At 46.1% G+C, this 19,751-nt stretch overlaps 1 protein-coding gene across 18 annotated transcripts in view; it reads left to right on the forward strand.

Annotated features, from left to right (window-relative positions):
- Positions 1-19,751, forward strand: part of zmiz1a (zinc finger, MIZ-type containing 1a) — a 438,054-nt gene that overhangs the window by 375,955 nt on the left and 42,348 nt on the right. For 16 of the 18 annotated variants that reach the window (XM_078530870.1, XM_078530856.1, XM_078530852.1 and 13 more), the window contains one exon: positions 17,874-18,027. In XM_078530870.1, coding sequence (XP_078386996.1) covers positions 17,874-18,027 — 154 coding nt within the window. Of the gene's footprint in view, positions 1-15,325; positions 15,402-17,871; positions 18,028-19,751 lie in introns of those variants that run through there. The other 2 variants (XM_078530865.1, XM_078530862.1) reach the window with 2 other exon arrangements.

Here is a 19,751-nt window from a genome sequence, read left to right on the forward strand (position 1 = left end):
ATAAAGTCCATTGTTCAGTTTGCTGCTATTAGAATAGTTGTAGGTGTTGGGTTGCATTATGGTTGTAGAGACAGACTGCAAAAGGATAGTGTTACACATTGATAATGTCTGGTTTTCTGATAAAATTGCTGTCGGGTCATCTGAAAAAAGTTCCGTTTTTTAAAAAAAACATCGTAACACTAGACTGTGATTTATAATTTATACATCAGGAATGTCTGAGGTTTATGGGGCATTTACTGACTGAATCAACCGATGAACAATCAGGTAAACCTGTGCTAAATGTAGTAATTTTATCACATGCACAGTCACTGGAGAAGAGGAGTGTGGGGGTCCCCTACGGGTTTTCTTGGCCTATGTTGCATCTCCCTCTCCGTGTGATTAAGTTTATATACCAGATAAGAGGTTATAGTTTCATCAATTGAGTGAAAGTTTAAGAAGTTAAGATATGGGCAGTTACTCTTTGTTCTGAGGGCTAAATTCTATTATTCTCCCACTGAGCAATGCATCCAGGATGTCAGGTGAGCCTCCTCCAGGGCTGCCCAGATGTTGCTGTGAGGTGCTCACTGGGTGGTATCTGAAAGCAGCTCGTGGATAATGGCCCTGCCGAGTTCTCCTTCTGTCCTGTGAGGAAATATCTGACCCGCTCACAGCCATTCCATTCTGCACTCCGACATGGTAGAGGTCGGGAGCTAACTTTGCCCGAGGGTGGGGGTGGGTTCAGGGATATGTCCTTGTACCGTGCAATCTGACTTGACCCTTAATTTCCCAGGCGGTCAGTGTGTTGGCACCAGTGACCAGCTCTGTGCAGGTTTTCGACGCTGTCAAGTGGTTCCCTTTGAAGGATGTTTCCTGATGAAATGTTGTGAATAAGTTGGAAAACTGAATAATTGTTTGTAAAGGGAAACCATCCTTTCTTTCACATTAAACCTTAGCAGTTTTGCTTTGAATGTGCGTGTGCAGATATATCTTCCCATATAGGCTGATCTGCCCCCAAGAGTTTCCACATGAATGAACTTTGCCCTCTGTTCACTTTTTAATGTTTAGCAGTGGTTTAGAAAGTTCTGTTTGTTTCCTTATTTAGTCTTGGCCTCTGTTAGGGAACATTCCTCCTCAATAGAATAAACAGGATCTGCGTAGATCACTTGGAAATGGCAGTCCTCTTTGTCTTATCCCATAGTTAATATAAAAATGTCAAACTCGTTGCTCTCAACACTCGGAAAAATCAGAGCTAAATAACACGCAGCTTTAATCTGAATTGACATTTATTTTCAGTATTAACCAAGTTGAACTACGGTTTCATTGAGTATTATTGATGAAGCAATAAGATAGGACATGAGGGGGAGATGGTGGTGTAGTGGTAATGTCACTGAGCTAGTAATCCAGAGGCCTAGACTAAACCTCTAGGGACACTGGTTCAAATCCCACCATGGCAGCTGGTGGAATTCCAGTAAATCTGGAATTGAAAGCTAGTCTCAGTAATGGTGACCATGAAACTAACATAGATTGTTGTTAAAATAAAACATCTGGTTCACTAATGTCCTTTAGGGAAGGAAATCCGCCATCCTTACCTGGTCTGGCCTACATGTAATATGGTTGACTCTTAACTGCCCTCTAAAAAGGCCTAGCAAGACACTTAGTTCAAGGGCAATTAGGGATGGGCAACAAGTGCTGACATTGCCAGTCCCACCCACATCCCTTGAAAGAAGAAATGTTTTAAAAGTCCTGTGCATTCTCTCTCTCTGTAACTCATTCACTCTCCTATACTTCCCTTGCTCACTCAGTTGTATATTGCAGTCACCTGTTGCAGGATGCCATCACTAAGCTGCTTCTTTCTGTGTCCTTAAAAAGGTAGATAGATTTTCTTGAAAGCAGATAATGTAGTAGCGATGCAGGTAGCCAGTTGAGCATAGACTTACCGTGCTGCAGGATGCAACTGGACACGTCTGAGGTGCCTGAAACAAGGAGCCCCTGACGTCATTACATTGTTTGAGATGGGGGGGCAAGAGGCAGAGAACAGAAGGTTTCAAAGAGGGAAAATCAACAACTAAACCAACCATAAGACATAGGAGCAGAAATTAGGCCATTCAGCCCATCGAGTCTGCTCCGCCATTCAATCATGGCTGATAAGTTTCTCAACCCCATTCTCCCGCCTTCTCCTCGTAACCTTTGATCCCCTTACCAATCAAGAACCTATCTATCTCGGTCTTAAACACACTCAATGACCTGGCCTCCACAGCCTTCTGTGGCAATGAATTCCACAGATTCACCACTCTCTGGCTAAAGAAGTTTCTCCTCATCTCTGTTCTAAAAGGTCTTCCCTTTACTCTGAGGCTGTGCCCTCGGGTCCTAGTCTCTCCTACTAATGGAAACATCTTCCCCACGTCCACTGTATCCAGGCCTTTCAGTATTCTGTAAGTTTCAATCAGATCCCCCCTCATCCTTCTAAACTTCATCGAGTATAGACCCAGAGTCCTCAAACGTTCCTCATATGTTAAGCCTTCTTCACTTCTTCTCTCCTTTCATCAACTTCTCCGCTGAAGGCAGTGACTCATAAACTTTCCTGTGTCTCATCCAAGTACTTATCCTCTATCTATGAAGGATGAAAACAACAACTTGTATTTATTCAGCGCATTAAAAAAAAAACTCCCACGGGAGTTTTATAAAGCAAAATTTGACACCGAGGATCATAAGATGATGTTATAGCAAATGGCCAAATGCTTGGTCAAAGAGATAGAGTTTAGGAAGCATCTTAAAGAAAGAAAAAGATGCGGAGAGGCGGACAGCTGTGGGGCACAGAAACCAATGATGGAGCGATTAGAACCAAGGATGGTCAAGGGGCCAGAATTAGATGAGCACAGATATCTCAAAGGGTTATGGGGCTGGTGGACATCCCAAAGATCGGGAGGGAAGAGATCATGCAAGGATTTGAAAACACACATGAGAATTTTAAAACTGAATTGGTGCTTCAGCAGGAGCTCGTGTAGGTTAGCAAAGGGGTGATGGGTGAACGGGACTCGGGACATGGATAACCTCAAGTCTATGGAGGGTGGAATGTGGGACACTGCAAAGAGTGCTTTGAAATACTCAAGTCTGGGGGTAACAAAGGCATGAGTGAGGATTTCAAAGCAGAACAAGTGAGGTGATGTGAGGTTGGATAATGTTACAAAAGTGGAATTAGACGGTCTTAGTTATTGTACAGGTTTGTGGTCAGAAGCTAATCTTGGGCTAAAATGTGACACCAAAGATGTGACTGGTCTGGTTCAGTCTCAAACAGTACCCAGGGAGAGGGATGGAGTTGGTGACTAGGGAATACAGTTTGCAGTAAGGACTAAAGAAAATGGCTTCAGTCTTCCCAATATTAAATTGGAGGAAATTTCTGCTCATGCAGTATTGGATGTTGGACAAGCAATTTGATCATTTAGCAATAATGGAGGAGTCAAGAGGTGGTGGTGGTGAGGTAGAGCTAGAGATCGTCAGCGTTCAAGTGAACACTCTTACTGTGATTTTGGTTGATGTCACCAAGGGGTAGCATGTAGTGGAGAAATAGGAGGGGGCCAAAGAAAGACCCTTGGAGGACACCAGAGGTAGCGGTGTGGGAGCAGGAAGAGAAGCCATTGCAAGTGTTACTCTGGCTATGATTAGATAGATAAGGGTGTAACCGGTTGAGAGCAATCCCACTCAGCTGGATGGCAGTGGAGATACGTTGGAAGAGGATGGTGTAGTCAACCATGGCAAAGTGTAGACAAGTCGAGTAGGATGAGCAGGGGCCTTTTACCTTTGTCATAGTCACATAGGATGTCATTTGTGACTTTGGTGAGAGCCATTTCCGTACTGTGGCATGTTGGAAACCTGATTGGAGGGATTCACACATGGAGTTCCAGAAAGGATGGACATGGGTTTGAGAGGCAGCAACACATTCAAGGACTTTGGAGGGGAAAGGGAAGTTGGGGGACGGGGCGGTAGTTTGCAAGGGCGGTGGGGCCAAGGGTTGGATTTTTGGAGGAGAGAGGTGATGGCAGCAGATTGAAAGGAGAGAAGGGACTACACCTGAAGAAAGAGAACCATTAACAACATCGGCTAACATGTGGGGAAATTGGGTGATCAGTTTAGTGGGAACAGTGGATGGGTTTGTTGGACAAGAAGCCGGGAGAAGGGATGAGAGGGGAATAGGAGAGAAGCTAGAGAAAGGTGCGAGAGACAGTAATTGTTGGCAGGATTTTTGACGGTAGAAAACTTGACAGTTGAGCTTACTGCTGTCCTCACCTGACGTGCAAGCAAGCGGGCGATTAAATAGAACAGCTAGGAGCAGGAAATGTTCCCCTCTCTGCCGTTAACTGTGTTCCTCTCCGCAGATGCTACCAGACCTGCTGAGTTTTTCCAGGTATTTTTATTTTGGTTTTGCCCTGTGGCTACCCTGGCTGCAGCTAGAATGGGACTTGAATGTGGGACCTTCTGATCTATACAAGCCTGCAGTATGTTTGCTTAATTTACATTCTAATGGCCATTTGCCAACTTTGTAGTGAGGCCCTAAACAGGGAATAAATATAGTGAATCTATCTTTAATCTTACACTTTATACGCACGTTTCCTGTCGGTCACACTTCAGGTGTCACGCACTGTTAAATGCAAATTTCTGCTGTCAAATCTGAAAGCAGATCTTTAAAACTGAAGGGCCGTCACTTAGAATCTCTCCAGATTATTAGAGAAAGTGACCAAGCCAAGGATCAAAAGCAAGCCAAGGATCCAACTTCTACCCTAAGCAGCAATCACATTTTGAATTAAACTGGCTAATAATTAATATCATCAAATTTTGGCACTTGATATGGGCACTCAGAATAATGAGAATAATGCACCTTTGTTTCAAATGAAATGATGCTCCTGCCCTAGTAAAGCAACATGTTCTGCCGACTTGCTGAGCAGCACCTCGGGAGGGGAGTACGCTTTCTGTCTGGCATCTGTCACACTCGACACCAGGTTTCAGAGTGCCAACAGAACAGAAAGTTGGGCCGTTACTTCATGCTGGCTTCTTCGCAGTTGGAGCCGGGAAATCTACAAGCACCTGCCAACCAAAAGCATGAACTTATTGTCCTTGGGATGCGCCTATTTACAGCGCCGAGACTTTGCGGCGTTGTAGAGAGAGGCCGGATAGTGTACAGCACCTCGGTAGTTGAATAATGCCCAAACGTTGCAGGGCACGGCGTTTCAGCTGTGTTAAAGCAGTGTGGCTTCTGACTTGTGAGCAATGTCACGAGATATCTGCATTTAAAAATGCTGGGGCTTGTTTCTAAAACTGATAATAGGGCAACAAGGCTGATGCCTTTTTAATTAAACCCTAGTGGGAGGGAGGGAACTTTTTTTGCATAATTGATTTCACTTTTAAAACACCTTTCAGGTCTCTTTTTCGATTATGCTTCTTTGTCAACCATCTTGGGAATTACCCAGTAGCCGTCCACAAAACCTGATTCAGTTGAAGTGTGTTCTAACCTCTCTGACTCTGAAGTTAATGATGTGCTAAAGCCCAACAGCTAAATATTGGTATCACAGGTCCACTAAGCTGACCTGGCATTAGAGGCAAAGCGGGTGATTTATTAAGAGAATCAGCGTTGTACATTTAGACCAGGAGAGAGGATACAGTCCAGTCTTCATAAACTTCAGGCTAATTTTCCAAGACATTTGATGCTGGGATCGTGGCCTCTGACCTGCAATTATACCCTGGAAATGTATGGTGGGATCATTTGTCCAGAATCATTTGGAACCCCATTTCCTAACCCTTCTGCTGTACTTTTCAAGATTGGCTGGCATCCTCAACTCAAGTGAGTGAGGGACGTCACAAATAACAATCCTGGAATGCGTTCTATTTTTCCCAGCACTCCTCCAAAAGAAAGATCACTGCAAACAAAATCTATTTTTGAATTTGCGCACAGGGCACAACACTTCCTGGGATTCTCTTGCAGGATTTTATTATGCTGGTTCCTTTTTCTTTCAATCAGCACTCCAAGGGAAGCTCCTCGGAGTCTGCTGTCCTCTGGCAATAAATTGGAATTTGAGTCCCCAGTCCAAGTTTAGCTTCCCTGCAACCCCCCTTCCCCATCCTCACGGTCCTTCTGTTTGGAAGTTGGGCCAATCCGGCTTTCCAGCCATTGCCTTCAAGAACACTTGTACTAGAGCAGAGATCTTGGCTGATCTCTGCGTGTCGAACTGCCCTCAGAGGAGGAGGGTGAGCTTTAAATATCAGCTGACAACAGAATTGCATTCAGGCCCTCTAACCAGAAAACCCATCAAGGTACGAATTTCACAGCTTTGGAAATCTCCCTTCCAAAAGGAGAGAGTGGGGTTTAATTACTCATTCCAATTGCTGAGTGTCTGCCATGACTCATTATTCTGTGAGCTGGGCATCTTGTGTTTCCTGCAGTGTTTTTGAAGAGATAAGGACTGTGTGTTTATACAGTTCATGTCTTCGTCCTTTGGTGAAGTGCCTCGAGGTGCTTTTCTGTGTGGAAGGTACCATAAAACGAGAATATGCTGAATAATAGTGAGGTTGTTAAACACACTGAGGAGTAATCCCTCTCCCCTGCCTCCCATAGCTGTTTGACACTGAAAATAAAATGAGGTCTAAATGCATTTTAAGCAGCACGTTTGCCTCAGACGCAGTTGTTGCCAGGAAATTATGCTTTACGGCCCCAATGAAAATTCAGTTTAGAGGCCCAGCCTTCACCTGAGAATTGTTCTTCCTCTTTGAAGAGAAATAACTTGTGTTTACCGAGCTCCTTATCAATGTCCTTATCCTACTGTGAAATGCTTTGGGGCGTGCTTTCTTAATTTATAAACACAATTTGTTATTGTCCCAGAGCACTTTACAACTAATGAATAACTTCTGAAGTGTTGTTACACAAGCCATCAAAGCAGAGTGAATGCATACATGATGGTTGGCATGGTCGCTATTACTGAGACTGGCTTTATATTCCAGATTTTATTCATTGAATTTAGATCCCATCAGCTGCCGTGGTGGGATTTGACCCTGTGTCCCCAGAGCATTAGCCTGGGCCACTGGGTTACTAGTCCAGTGGCATTGCCACTACGCCACCATCTCACCTGACCATCTTACAAAGGTTCTGATAGTTCATGGCAAAGGAGAAGCAGGTCCGCTAGTGAACTGGGGCTGCTCACCCATGGAAGTCCAGGGCAGTTGAAGAGATTGTTGTTTGATATTAACTGTAGCAATTGGGTTTGGTCCTTCTGGGGCCCCAAAGATGCTGCTCTCCCTGGCTAGTAATCCGGTCTTCATGTTGCTGCTTCCCACGTTTACATTGCAGGAACAAGTTCCCATACCCACAACAGTAGAATTGTAGATGCATATTTTCAGGGGTTTGGGGCCATTTCTCACAATATAAACATGAGGCGTCAAAGAATGGACATAGCTCCCCAACCGTATGAACCAGCCAAGTGTCTTCAGATGCTTTAATATTGGCTTAGAATAATTCTAGTTCCCAGCAGGCACCATTGGTGGTGATCCTAAAGTAAGCCCTGATTCTCTAGACGTGCTGCAGTATGGTGTGAAAGCAATGAATGGGCAGTTGCTTTCTACACTGCACAAGGCCAGTGCCAGGTTGGTTAGTTTCCGAAATACAGAGTGTTGAGACTTGTTAAGAGTGGTGGCCTGATAGACCCAGTAAGAATGGGAGAAGGAAGGTAGCAGATCTTTGTCAAGTGAACACAGCCTGAAGGTGCAGCTCATAGAACTGAGGAAGACAAGATGGGAAGCTAAGTCGAGGATGCTGACTGCTGTTCGAAGGTGGAGACCAGTGAGTTTAGTGCTGGCTGCAAACAGAGAGCTGGAAAAATATTGTTCGGTGATGCACACAGGTTAACTCAACCCAGGCAGCGGAGCTCGTGCCTTTTATTTCTCTACAAAAAGTCGTGATTCATTGTGAAATAAAAGCTTCCATGTTTTTGCTGGAACTTGTTTCTCAGCTGCCCCCTTTTGAGAAAACCAGCAGTGACAGGAGGAGTCGAGGTCTCGAGTGGCGAAGGGGGAGGTGATTTTAGTTGCGCTGCTGGGCATTGCTTCACTTTGCAGCGACCGATTTCTCAATTTCAGGATGAAAACGAGACCCAACTTTCTTCCGAGTCCTCAGCACTAATTAAACCCCCCACCTCCCTCCCTTACAGCGTGATGCTGTACATACCAACATTTTTTTTAAAAACCGGAAGTTTAAAAGAACTGCGTCTTTGAGTTGCCACAGAAGAGCACCATCGCAAGAAGGAGCCCCTGGTCAGCAAATGGTGACCTATACAAAGCCCTCACACTGTACTCCCACCTGAAGACTCCCCAAGAGATGAGCGGTGGATGTGAAGCATCAGCAGCGATGCAAAGCTAAAAGAAGAAGCATTGCTCGCTAGACAGAATGGTATAAAAGATGGAGAACATGTCCGCTTTGCAGCTCCAGTCACTGAAACAGCATCTGGCAGGAGCGCAGCTGAGAAAAACATGACCCAAAAGCTGTTGGATCGTCACAAAAGCCCCACTGGTTTCACTAACGTTCCTCTGAAGGAAGTGAATCTTTTGCCTGTGCTCGTGCCTGGCCTGAATGGGAATCCAGTTCCATATCAATGTGGTTGTCTGTCCTCTCAGGGCAACTGAACATTAAACCTCACCCTTGCCAAGCGGTGCCCAAAGCCCGAGAATGATTTATTTTTTTGTTAAAACTGCCCAGCCTGTGATTTTTCATCCTCTCCGTCCAGGAATGCTGCAGTGAGCACTTGCCTATTAATCGGCTAATATTGTCTTTTCCTTCCTTCCAATGGCATCGTTGTAGGGGAGAGTACCTTCGGGGGTGGGGTGGGGACCAGTCAAGAAAGAGAGAAATTGCATTGAAATAGCACCTTTCACAGAGCCCCAGAATCTCCCTTGGATTTCACAGTTTGGTAGTGTAGTGTTGTTGTTTTAATATCCACAACGTGGGGCAGGATTTCTCCCCCCCATCGGGGGCAAAGGTGAAGTGCGGGGGCCACCATTTTACGAAAGAGCGCACTCATCCCCCTGAGGCTGCCTCTACTGTCAGAGATATTAAAAATAGAAGAACAAAAAATTCCCTGACATGTCCCCTCATGTGACACTTTACATGAGTTGGGACAGGCCCATCGTTTTTTATTTAAACTTTAATTAAATGTTTTAAAAGCTACGTGAAACCTCACTCCCCCGCCCGTGGATGAGGTTTCATTTGCTTTTTCTAATTCCCGCCAGGGCTCCCGGCCTGCCTGCCGACCTTAAGGTTGGACCGGGCAGGTCCATTGATCAGTTTAGTGACTTTGTCAATGGCCTCAATTGGCCATTGACAGGTCGGTGGGCGCACAGCTGATTCTGCTGAGAACCCCCCCGACCCGCCCCCAGCCTTCCTGAAAATTTAAATGGGGCGGGACGACATCAGGAGTTCCGCCCGATGCCACCGCGTGTCATTTTACGCCCCACCCCCGCTCGCCGACAGGAAAATCCTGCCCCGTGTGTAGCGGAAAGGATGGGACAAAGTTCCCACTGGGGATGTGGATTATTCCATGAGCTATGCAGAGTGTGCAGAACCAGAGGGGAGTGCCCCAGAGTACATGTGCAAAGTTGAGTCTAATCATAGTGCTAATACCTTGGGTTTGGCTTGTACCTGTTGTGGTTTCTGTAAATTGGTTGAGCTATTCTTTGTCTGGGCAAGACTGGTATTTGCATTCGTCAGATCACAAGATGGTTTTTTTGGGAGCCTTCCATTCTCCATGCAGTACCAGCCCCTTCAATGCCCTGGTCTCTCACCTCTACCCTTTCAAGGGTGTGGCTGAGATCAGAACTCTGCGCATGAGGCACAGAACAACAGTCTTAGAATAACATCTATATCAGAAAAATCATGATGCAGGGGGCTGTCAGTCGATGAGCTGTGATCTCTAAGGTATGGCTTATTGCTATTGTGGTTTCTATGGAAATATGTGATGAGGTCCATATGCATGAGCTTGATTGGCATAGATTAATTCTCAGCTGCATTGGTTTTACACTCCGCTCCACCAGTGCATGCAAAGCCCTAGATTTCTTTCTTTTCCTTTATTTATTCATTCATGGGATGTGGGTTTCGCTGGCTTGGGCCAGCATTTATTGCCCATCCCTAGTTGCTGCCCTTGAGAAGGTGGTGGTGAGCTGCCTTCTTGAACCGCTGCAGTCCCTGTGGTGTAGGTACACCCACAGTGCTGTTAGGGAGGGAGTTCCAGGATTTTGACCCAGTGACAGTGAAGGAACGACGATATATTTCCAAGTCAGGATGGTGAGGGACTTGAAGGGGAACTTGCAGGTGGTGGTGTTCCCATGTGCCTGCTGCCCTTGTCCTTCTAGATGGTAGCGGTTGTGTGTTTGGAAGGTGCTGTCTAAGGGATATACAGCCTTTAGGAATCAGAAGGTTATGGGTTCAAGTCCCACACCAGAGATTTGAGCGCAAAACAATTCTGTGGCTGACACTGAGAGGGAGCTGCACTGACAGAGCTGCTGCCTTTTGGATGTCCTGTCTGCTATCTCAGGTGGACGTATACGATCCCAGGACTTTATTTTGAAGAAGAGCAAGGGAGCTATTCCGCGTGTCTTGAGAAGCATTTACCAAGCACTAATCAACACAAAACAGATTCTCTGGTCATTGCCGCATTGCTGTTGGTGGGAGCTTGCTGTGCACAAATTGGTTGCCTCATTCTCTACATTGCCACAGTGACCACACTTCAAACCGAAGTGCTCCATTGGCTGTAAATAGGGACACCCTCAGGTGGTAAAAGGCACTATAAAAATGCAAGTCTTTTCTGTTGACGCTATTTGCCATCTCTGGGCCATTGTCCTACATTTTGACAGGATTGGGCGGGAGAAGAGGAGATCATTTTGAAGTGTTTGAGGATTCTATTCAATAGTCCGGCAGCCATGAGGAAGACAGAACGAACTTCCATTCAAAACGATTGGGTGAATGTGGTACACACAACGCCTTGGAAGATCCGGTGCAGAATTAATTGAGAGATGTTTTAGGAAGGAGACAGGCACAGTGTGGGATGTACGGGTGTCAAAAAAATAGGGGAAAGGGCATAGCATTGGAATTCATGAAAATCAAGTGTTGTCATGACTAAAAGATAGAGAGACTCAAAGCTCAAGTGGCCCTGTAAAGTTGGCTTAATCATCTAGGGTAACTAATTACCAGGGTGTACATCCCCAGAGGCACATTTTCATTTGGAATTTACACTGGAGTTCTTTGCTGCAGTTTAACCTCATTACATTTTCACAATTAACACCTGAATTTAATGTAAAGTTTCACTTCTTTTTACCAAGGAGCTGTAAAAGGGCCTGAAGCATCACATGCGATGCAGTACTTGGAACCGCTTGGGACTTTTTCGAGAAAGAGTGTTTTCCCTCGGTTCTGACGTGTTCTGGGGATAATCCAGAAAGCAGCACAGCACACAGAGCGGTTTTGCCCTTGCTGTTTGTCGACGCGCAGATGTGGCACAGAGACTGATGCATCTTGAAGCTGTTCGGAAGTGCCCCCACGTGCTGGCTTGTCCCAGAGCGATAATGCTGTGTCTGCTCTACTTGAGAGTAAACATTTAGTGGTAATGCCTGGGGAGCGCCTTTCAGCACATCAATTGCAGCATCACCCAGTGAGTGCTGTAGGGTGAAACATTTCTAGGACCTGCCCTGACATCCATTTCTGGAGCATATCCATTCTCAAGAATTAAGCTTACTCGTTGATTTGGTTCATTTCTTTCAGTGTTAACAGTTTGCACTATTTTCTTCCCTTTTTGTAGAATATTGTCTTATCTGACAGTGATTTTGCTGTAAGGTGCAGTGGTACTGAGGCGTTCTGCTGATTCAGAGGGGGCAGAATGCAAGTTTGCGCCTGTAATACCCAACGTCAGGCCTTGAGATGGCAAGGGGCAGGGATGTGGTTGAGGTACCAAGCGGAAACCAGAAGTTTCTCTGTACAATTGCACACTTGGTGACTATTCACTGAGCCATGTCAAGGGGCCAACAACCTGTGCTTTGTGAGAGTGTGGCGGTCGAGGGCAAAATAATTGCTTTAGAGAGAGAAGAATAATGTATACCATGTACCGTTTTGCTCATTGCACAACTTTTGAGATCCCTGCCGCTCAGCAGTTTCGAGGAAGCCCCTGTTTTGTTTGCATCTTTTTTCTGTCTCACCGGTTCTCTTCCCCTTGCCTCCTTCCCTCACCTCCTGATAGCAGATACGCAGTTCCACAGGCCCACCCTCCATTCCTCACCCAATGAGGCAATATTTGTGTCTGAACCGTGACCCTCGGTGTCCAACAATAATAACCTTCAGATTTTCTCCTGTTTCCAAATCTTCCTTTCTCTACCAATACTCAACATGGTCCCCCACCCACCCCCCAACGTTTAAACCCCCATATTTAAACCCCCACTTTCAATCAGACCAAAATTATGAGAGATTCTTCAACTAGAAGAGGTCATTCAGATTGTTGAACCTCTACCAATTTGTTAGTCATGGCATCTCTATCATTTCAATTCCGATGTCCTGTCCCTTTTTTGTATCTTTCTCCCTAAGTACATAGGAACAGGTGTAGATCCTTCAGAAACCTGAAGCCATTCAGTTCGATCATGGCTGATCTATACCTTGAGCCCTGTTCTCCTGCCTTAGCTCCACCCCTCTGGATACCCTTACCCGACAAAAAGAATCTATTGATCTCCGTCTTACCAGCTTCAATTAATCCCCAGCATCCGCGTGCCTTTTGGGAGAGGGAATTCCAGGCTACCCCCCACCCTCTGTGTGACGAAGCGCTATAAAATAGAGATGTGTTGTGAAATAAGTACCTTTTTCCCTTTTAAACACCTCAGTTACTTTGGCATCGATAGTCTTTTGGCGATGTGTGTTCTGCCTTCTTGCAAGCATTTGTGCTTCTTTTATTCATTCATGGGATGGCAAGGCCAGCATTTGTTGCCCACCCCTAATTGCCCCTTGGATGGAGTGACTAGCGTTAAAAGTCAGTCACGTTGCTGTGGGTCTGGAGTCACATGTAGGCCAGACCAGGTAAGGATGGCAGATCCCCTTCCCCGAAGGGCATTAGCGAACCAGATGGGTATTTTACAACAATCGCTGGTCACCATTACTGAGACTAGTTTTACAGTCCAGATTTATTAACTGAATTCAAATTCCACCAGCCACCTTTTGATCTGATGGGGTTTGAACCCATGTCTCCAGAGAATTAGCCTGAGCTTCTGGATTACTTACCCAGTTGACATTACCACGACACTACCATCTCCATCACACCCTTTAACTAATTGGAGACATCATTTCTGAATTCATTTTGAACCTCCACTACAAGCAAGTGTCCCTAGTTCTGAATTCCCTGACTAGGAGAAAGGGTAGTTTTTACCTGTCCTATAGTTGCCAACGGGCTTGAAGCCTCAAGGCAGCAAAGGCTGCTTTTCCAAGCATGTATGCACGTTTCCACTGCTTTTTATAACCCTAACCCCTAAACCCCCAACCCTAACCTAACAACCCCTTTGTAGACTGGATGCCACTGGAGATCAGCAAACACAGGAGTGATGGGGCGACGGGGACTTGGTGAAAGTTAGGACATGAACAGCAGAGTTCAGGCCTCAGATGGGAGGCCAGTCAGGAGTGCGTTGGAACAGTCAAGTCTAGAGGTAACAAAGGCATGAATTAGGGGTCAGGCAGCAGATGAGCTGAGACAGGGATGGAGCTGGAAATAGGTGGTCTAAGCGATGACATGGATATGTGGTCAGAAGCTCATCTCAGGTTCAAATACAACACCCAGGTTGTGAACAGTCTGGTTCAGCCTCACCCAGTTGCCGGGGAGAGGGATGGAGCCGGTGGCTAGGGAATGGAGCATGTGGCGGGGACTGAAGACAGACAATAGCCCTGCTCTTCCTGGTATTTAGTTGGAGGAAATGTCTGCTCATCTGTACTGAATGTCAGTACAGTGGCGATGTCACTGGACTAGGTGAACACCCTCGGGACCAGGGTTCAGGGTTTAAAATTCAGTTTTTAAAAATAAATCTGGAATCTGAAGCTAATCTCAGTAATGGTGACCATGACAACTATCACTGATTGTCGTAAAAAACCCACTTGGTTCACTTAATGTCCTTTAGGGAGGGAAATTTGCCGTCTTTACCCAGTCTGGCCCACAATGTGGTTGACTCTGAACTGCCCTCTGAAATGGTCTAACAAGCCTCTCGGTTCGAGGGCAGTTTAGGGATGGGCAACGAATGCAGTGACACCCATGGTCCATCAAAGAGTAAGGCAGGAAAAAAAAACAAAACATTTGTACAGTTCACAAAAGGTCAAAGTCCGGAATTAGGAGCTGAGATTTTGCAGCAGGCTGGAGAAAAGTGAGTGAGAAAGAAGTGAAGTTGAATTTTTTTTAACAACTGGTTAATAGTGCGCATGTTATTCCTAGCCCTGTCTTGTATGTCTAGTTAAAATACCCAGTCATCTTACTGATATAAGGGCTTCACAAGAGGATGGAGCATTTATTACAGAAGATGTGCTCAATACCTATCTTTTGAAAAATGCATTTATTATAAAAATACTCGTGAGTAACAGTGACACAGAATAAGGCTTACCTTTTAAGGAGCAAGCGAACCATTTTGTTTTAATAAGCTGCCTGTTAACCAGAGATCCCGTTCGGACACATTCTGTTTCTCGGTACACGTCAGTTCAGCTGGGTGCGGGCAGCCCAGAACAGAGGGAAAATTACCAATAAAGACGAATAATTTATTGCCATTTTAGCTTAAGAGCACAACACATATCTGAGCTAGTTTTACAGATTGCGTTGTTGTTGTTGGTGGTGGTGGTGCTGGTGTTGTGGGATGGGGGGGGGTAGAGTTAAATTGTCCTTTCAGGGAGTGTTTCTGATTCTGATTCCGTGTTCAACAACAGATAGTCCCGGCCCCAGTGTAAATATTGTGTGAGATGTACAGAATCTGGAAACCAGAGGCTTTTTTTAAAGGAGAAATGGCTGGGGATTTGCAGTGCTGCCTGTCAGAGCTCAGGACCTTCAGAATCGAACCGCTCCAAGCGGACACCATCATCTGTGTGTGTGTGTGTACGCGTGTGTGTGTACGCGTGTGTGTGTACGCGTGTGTGTGTACGTGTGTGTGTGTGTGAGTGTGTGTGTGCACACACATTGCTGGTGTTCATTTCTCTCTCAAAATGGCCGGTTTATATTGTACAGAGCAGTCTGGGGGCCTCTGAGCTGTTGAGGCTGCAGTGTGTATGTTTTGACATGGCTGCCTGTTGTCTCAATGTGCACTTTGTTCCTCTCAGTAGCACTCCCAGCACTGCGCTTGATGTAAAGAGGCTGCGCTCAACAGCGATGACATCTGCAGTGCAGTGATAGTATCAGGTGGGTAAAAAAGACAAGGGCTGCTTGTAGTCGACACGTTCATAGTGATCCATCTGATGTGATCAAATGCTTATTGGTAAATTCCTCCCCTGATGCTGAAGCTCTGATGGTTTAAAGGTTTGCTAGGACTGCCACCTTGTGGCTATCTGCAGTATCAGCAATACTTGACTTTTCATGGGAGATACTGAGAATGTTCAATGTAGCTTCAAAGTTAAGTATCAACATCATTGCTGCAGCCACGAACTCCATCTAAGCATTTTGGGGGGGCGGGGGGGAGAGAATTGCAAAACTAGCCCTGGCTTTGATACAAGGAATGAATAAAGGCAACATTTTGAATAAAAACCTGATTTTAAAATCTCCTTCTCCACCTCCTGATGCTTCCCCCCCTTCTCATTTCCTACCCCCGCCGCTCCATTTACCCCCTGAGAGCAGGGCAGCTATGCAGGGGGGCAACTACTGCACCGGACCATAGAATTCGGCATCATCCAGCATCTCACTAAAGTATGTTCGAGAACATTGAGTGGGATGCATGAGTTATATAGAATTTACAGCACAGAAACAGAGCACCCGGCCTAGCTGGTCCATGCTGGTGTTTATCCTCCACATGCGCCCTCTGCCACCTTTCCTCATGTAAACCCAGCAACGTAACCTTCCTTTCTCCTTCGTGTTCACCTAGCTTCCCCTTAAATACACCTGTGCTGTTTGCCTTAGCTACTCCCTTGTGGTAACAGGTTGCACATTCTAACCACTCTTTGTAAAGAAGTTTCTCCTGAGTTCCTTGTTGGATTTATTAGCGGCCGTCTCAGATTTATGGCCCCTTGTTTTTTGGTCTCCCCCCACAAATGGAAGTGTTTTTTATGTGTCTCCTCTCTCACACGCCTCCTTAGTTTTAAAGCCTCCTATCAAGTGTCCCTCCCCCCGGGCCTTCTCTACTCTAGAGAGAAGATGTCCCAGGGGCTTGTCAGTCTTTCCTGATGGTTATAACCTCTCAGTCCAATCATCATCCTTGTAAAATCCTTGTCCACACCTTCTTGGGAACCTGGATGCTCGGTGTCGGCCAGCAATAGTTATGCAGGCCGCGGTGGGTAGGGGCTGACCCCACCTCTCACCTGACAAACTCCCGGCCGCACTTCCCAGCAGGCATCACTGGATCGCGAGCGGGAACCCCCCGAGAGGGGTGGGGAGGGGGGGACTCTCGCTGGCGCAGGGGCGGGTGAGGCCACCCACCCGCTGTGCCAGCCGAATCGGCACTGCCAGCGCTGGCACTTGAGGTGCCCCAGTGTGCCTGGCGGTGTCTCTGAGAGGTGTGGGGTGAAGTGACTAGATAAACATGGGCCCCTCTGTCGCGTAACCAAAATCAGCACTGAACCCACCCCCCCGGCCATCACTGCGCAGTCTGGAATGTTCCCCCGTGTGTTAACTCTTCTGATTTGCATGTGTTTGAAATAGTTTAGACTCAAAATGCCGGGGTTTCGTTGAGTGCGTTTCTCACAGCTCTCCATGTGGCAGGTAGACTGATGCATTGGTACTAGACACATGACTACAGTGAAGCAGCAAAATGGGGCACTCCGCATGTACTCTCTCGAAACAGTCAGTTCCTATTTCTTAACAAACAATATAACACAGTCTTCATTCATATTCAAGGATTAGCTGTAATAAGGACGCTGCTGGTGTTGTCCAATGCTGAGAGCATCCACGCAAACTCCTGTGAAACAACAACAATGCCTGAGGAGGTAGCCCATGTTGTTACAAACAGGTGATTCTCTACCTGAGCTCCCTCCCTCGAAAGACTTCAGCACTTTAGTTAAATGTTTTGAGAACATGATCCTTCTCATTAGGCATTTGTGTTGGGTGTGCTGGAATAAATAAAAACCCAGGACAGCACACAGCCATCAATAAATCCTTGAGTTTTATGTCAGAAATTTTTAATGAGCTTAACAGGATTATTGGACGTGTGCCCTAGACGAGTATAAATTACCACCATCGCACCACAAACATAAAAAGTAACAACTCTTTAAACGTAAAATGACAGTTCGATGAGGATGGGTCAGTTCTACAGTGGGTATTGTTTGGCGCCTGGTTGTTGGTTCAGGTCATAATGCAGGAGCCAAACTCTCCAGATGAAAAAGCCTCCATTTTGTCTGTTTCTCAAGTGGTGAACTTTGATTTAGGCAGGAGAGTCTCTTTCTGTTCTGGTACCGTGTGTTTGTGTGTGAGAGGTGGTGTGTGCCTGTGACTCTGGTGTGTGTGTGTGACTGTGTTGCTATGTGTCTGTGTGTTTGACTCCGTGACTGTGTGCGTGTGCCTGTGTGTCAGGGACTGAGCAGTAACTATCCCATGACAACCACTGAACTTAATCCCAGTCAATCTTCGCAACTTTAGAGACCTTAATGTGTACTTTTAAAAAATTGTCATCAACAATGCTTTTTTGGAAGGATAAGGTTCTTATCCCGGTCTTTTCTCTCTGCACAGCTCTCCTGTCATCGTGGTGTGAGGATTTAGGGCGACTCCTGTTACTTCGCCACCAGAAGAGCCGTCAGAACGACACCCCTGGGAAACTGCCCATGCAGCCACCGATGAACCCTATGAACTCCATGAAACCAACACTCCCTCCTGGGCCCCACAGGTCAGTCACTACAGATGAGATTTTCTACATTCTCCCTTCCAACTGTCCTCGGAGACCTTCTGCAATCTAAGGCGGGGAGGGGGGTGGGGCCATTGCATTAGTCGCGAATAAAACCAGCGTAAAGGTTCCATACAGAGAGATGCAGGTGGAGTTTTAAGGGTTAATACGTTGTATACACGGGGATTGCTTGGACTCTCTGTGATCTGCTGATCTTTGAGACTGTGATCTGATGATCACTGGGACTGTTTGTGATCTGCTGATCTCTGGGACTGTTTGTGATCTGCTGATCTCTGGGACTGTTTGTGATCTGCTGATCACTGGGACTGTTTGTGATCTGCTGATCTCTGGGGCTGTTTGTGATCATCTGGTCTGATCTCTTGGGACTGCTTGAGATCTGCTGATCAATTTGGGCTGTTTGTGATCTGCTGATCTCTGGGACTGTTTGTGATCTGCTGATCTGATCTGATCTGATCTACAGGACAGTTTGTGATCTGCTAATCTCTTGGGATGTTTGTGATCTGCTGATCTCTTGGGACTGTTTGTGATCTGCTGATCTGATCTGATCTGATCTACAGGACAGTTTGTGATCTGCTAATCTCTTGGGATGTTTGTGATCTGCTGATCTCTTGGGACTGTTTGTGATCTGCTGATCTCTTGGGACTGTTTGTGATCTGCTGATCTCTTGGGACTGTTTGTGATCTGCTGATCTCTTGGGACTGTTTGTAATCTGCTGATCTCTTGGCACTGTTTGTGACCTGCTGATCTCTTGGCACTGTTTCTGATCTGTTGATCTCTTGGAACTATTTGTGATCTGCTGATCTCTTGGGAATGTTTGTGATCTGCTGATCTCTTGGGACTGTTTGTGATCTGCTGATCTCTTGGGGCTGTTTGTGATCTGCTGATCTCTTGGGACTGTTTGTGATCTGCTGATCTCTTGGCACTGTTTGTGATCTGCTGATCTCTTGGCACTGTTTGTGATCTGCTGATCTCTTGGCACTGTTTGTGATCTGCTGATCTCTTGGCACTGTTTGTGATCTGCTGATCTTTTGGGACTGCTTGTGATCTGCTGATCTCTTGGGACTGTTTGTGATCTGCTTCTTCTTATGGTGTCCATGGACAGTCTATACACGGCCCAGCCAGAACTGGACACATTTTTGTGCCTTGTTGTTGAATCCGGCAAGATCTGCAACAGTGCAGGGTTCCTCTAGTGATAGACATTGCAGAGTTCCTCTAGCGATAGACATTGCAGGGTTCCTCTAGTGATAGACATTGCAGAGTTCCTCTAGCGATAGACATTGCAGGGTTCCTCTAGTGATAGACATTGCAGGGTTCCTCTAGTGATAGACATTGCAGGGTTCCTCTAGTGATAGACATTGCAGGGTTCCTCTAGTGATAGACATTGCAGGGTTCCTCTAGTGATAGACATTGCAGGGTTCCTCTAGTGATAGACATTGCAGGGTTCCTCTAGTGATAGGCATTGCAGGGTTCCTCTAGTGATAGACATTGCAGGGTTCCTCTAGCGATAGGCATTGCAGGGTTCCTCTAGTGATAGACATTGCAGGGTTCCTCTAGTGTGCCTGCCTGTGATCTGCTGATCTATGGGACTGTTTCTGATCTGCTGATCTCTTGGACTGCTTGTGATCTGATGTCTTGGGACTGCTTGTGATCTGCTATCTCTGGGACAGTCTTTGATCTGCTGATCTATGGGCTGTTTGTGATCTGCT

Source organism: Cetorhinus maximus, chromosome 27 (assembly GCF_964194155.1).
Source record: "Cetorhinus maximus chromosome 27, sCetMax3.hap1.1, whole genome shotgun sequence".
Lineage (NCBI taxonomy): Eukaryota > Metazoa > Chordata > Chondrichthyes > Lamniformes > Cetorhinidae > Cetorhinus > Cetorhinus maximus.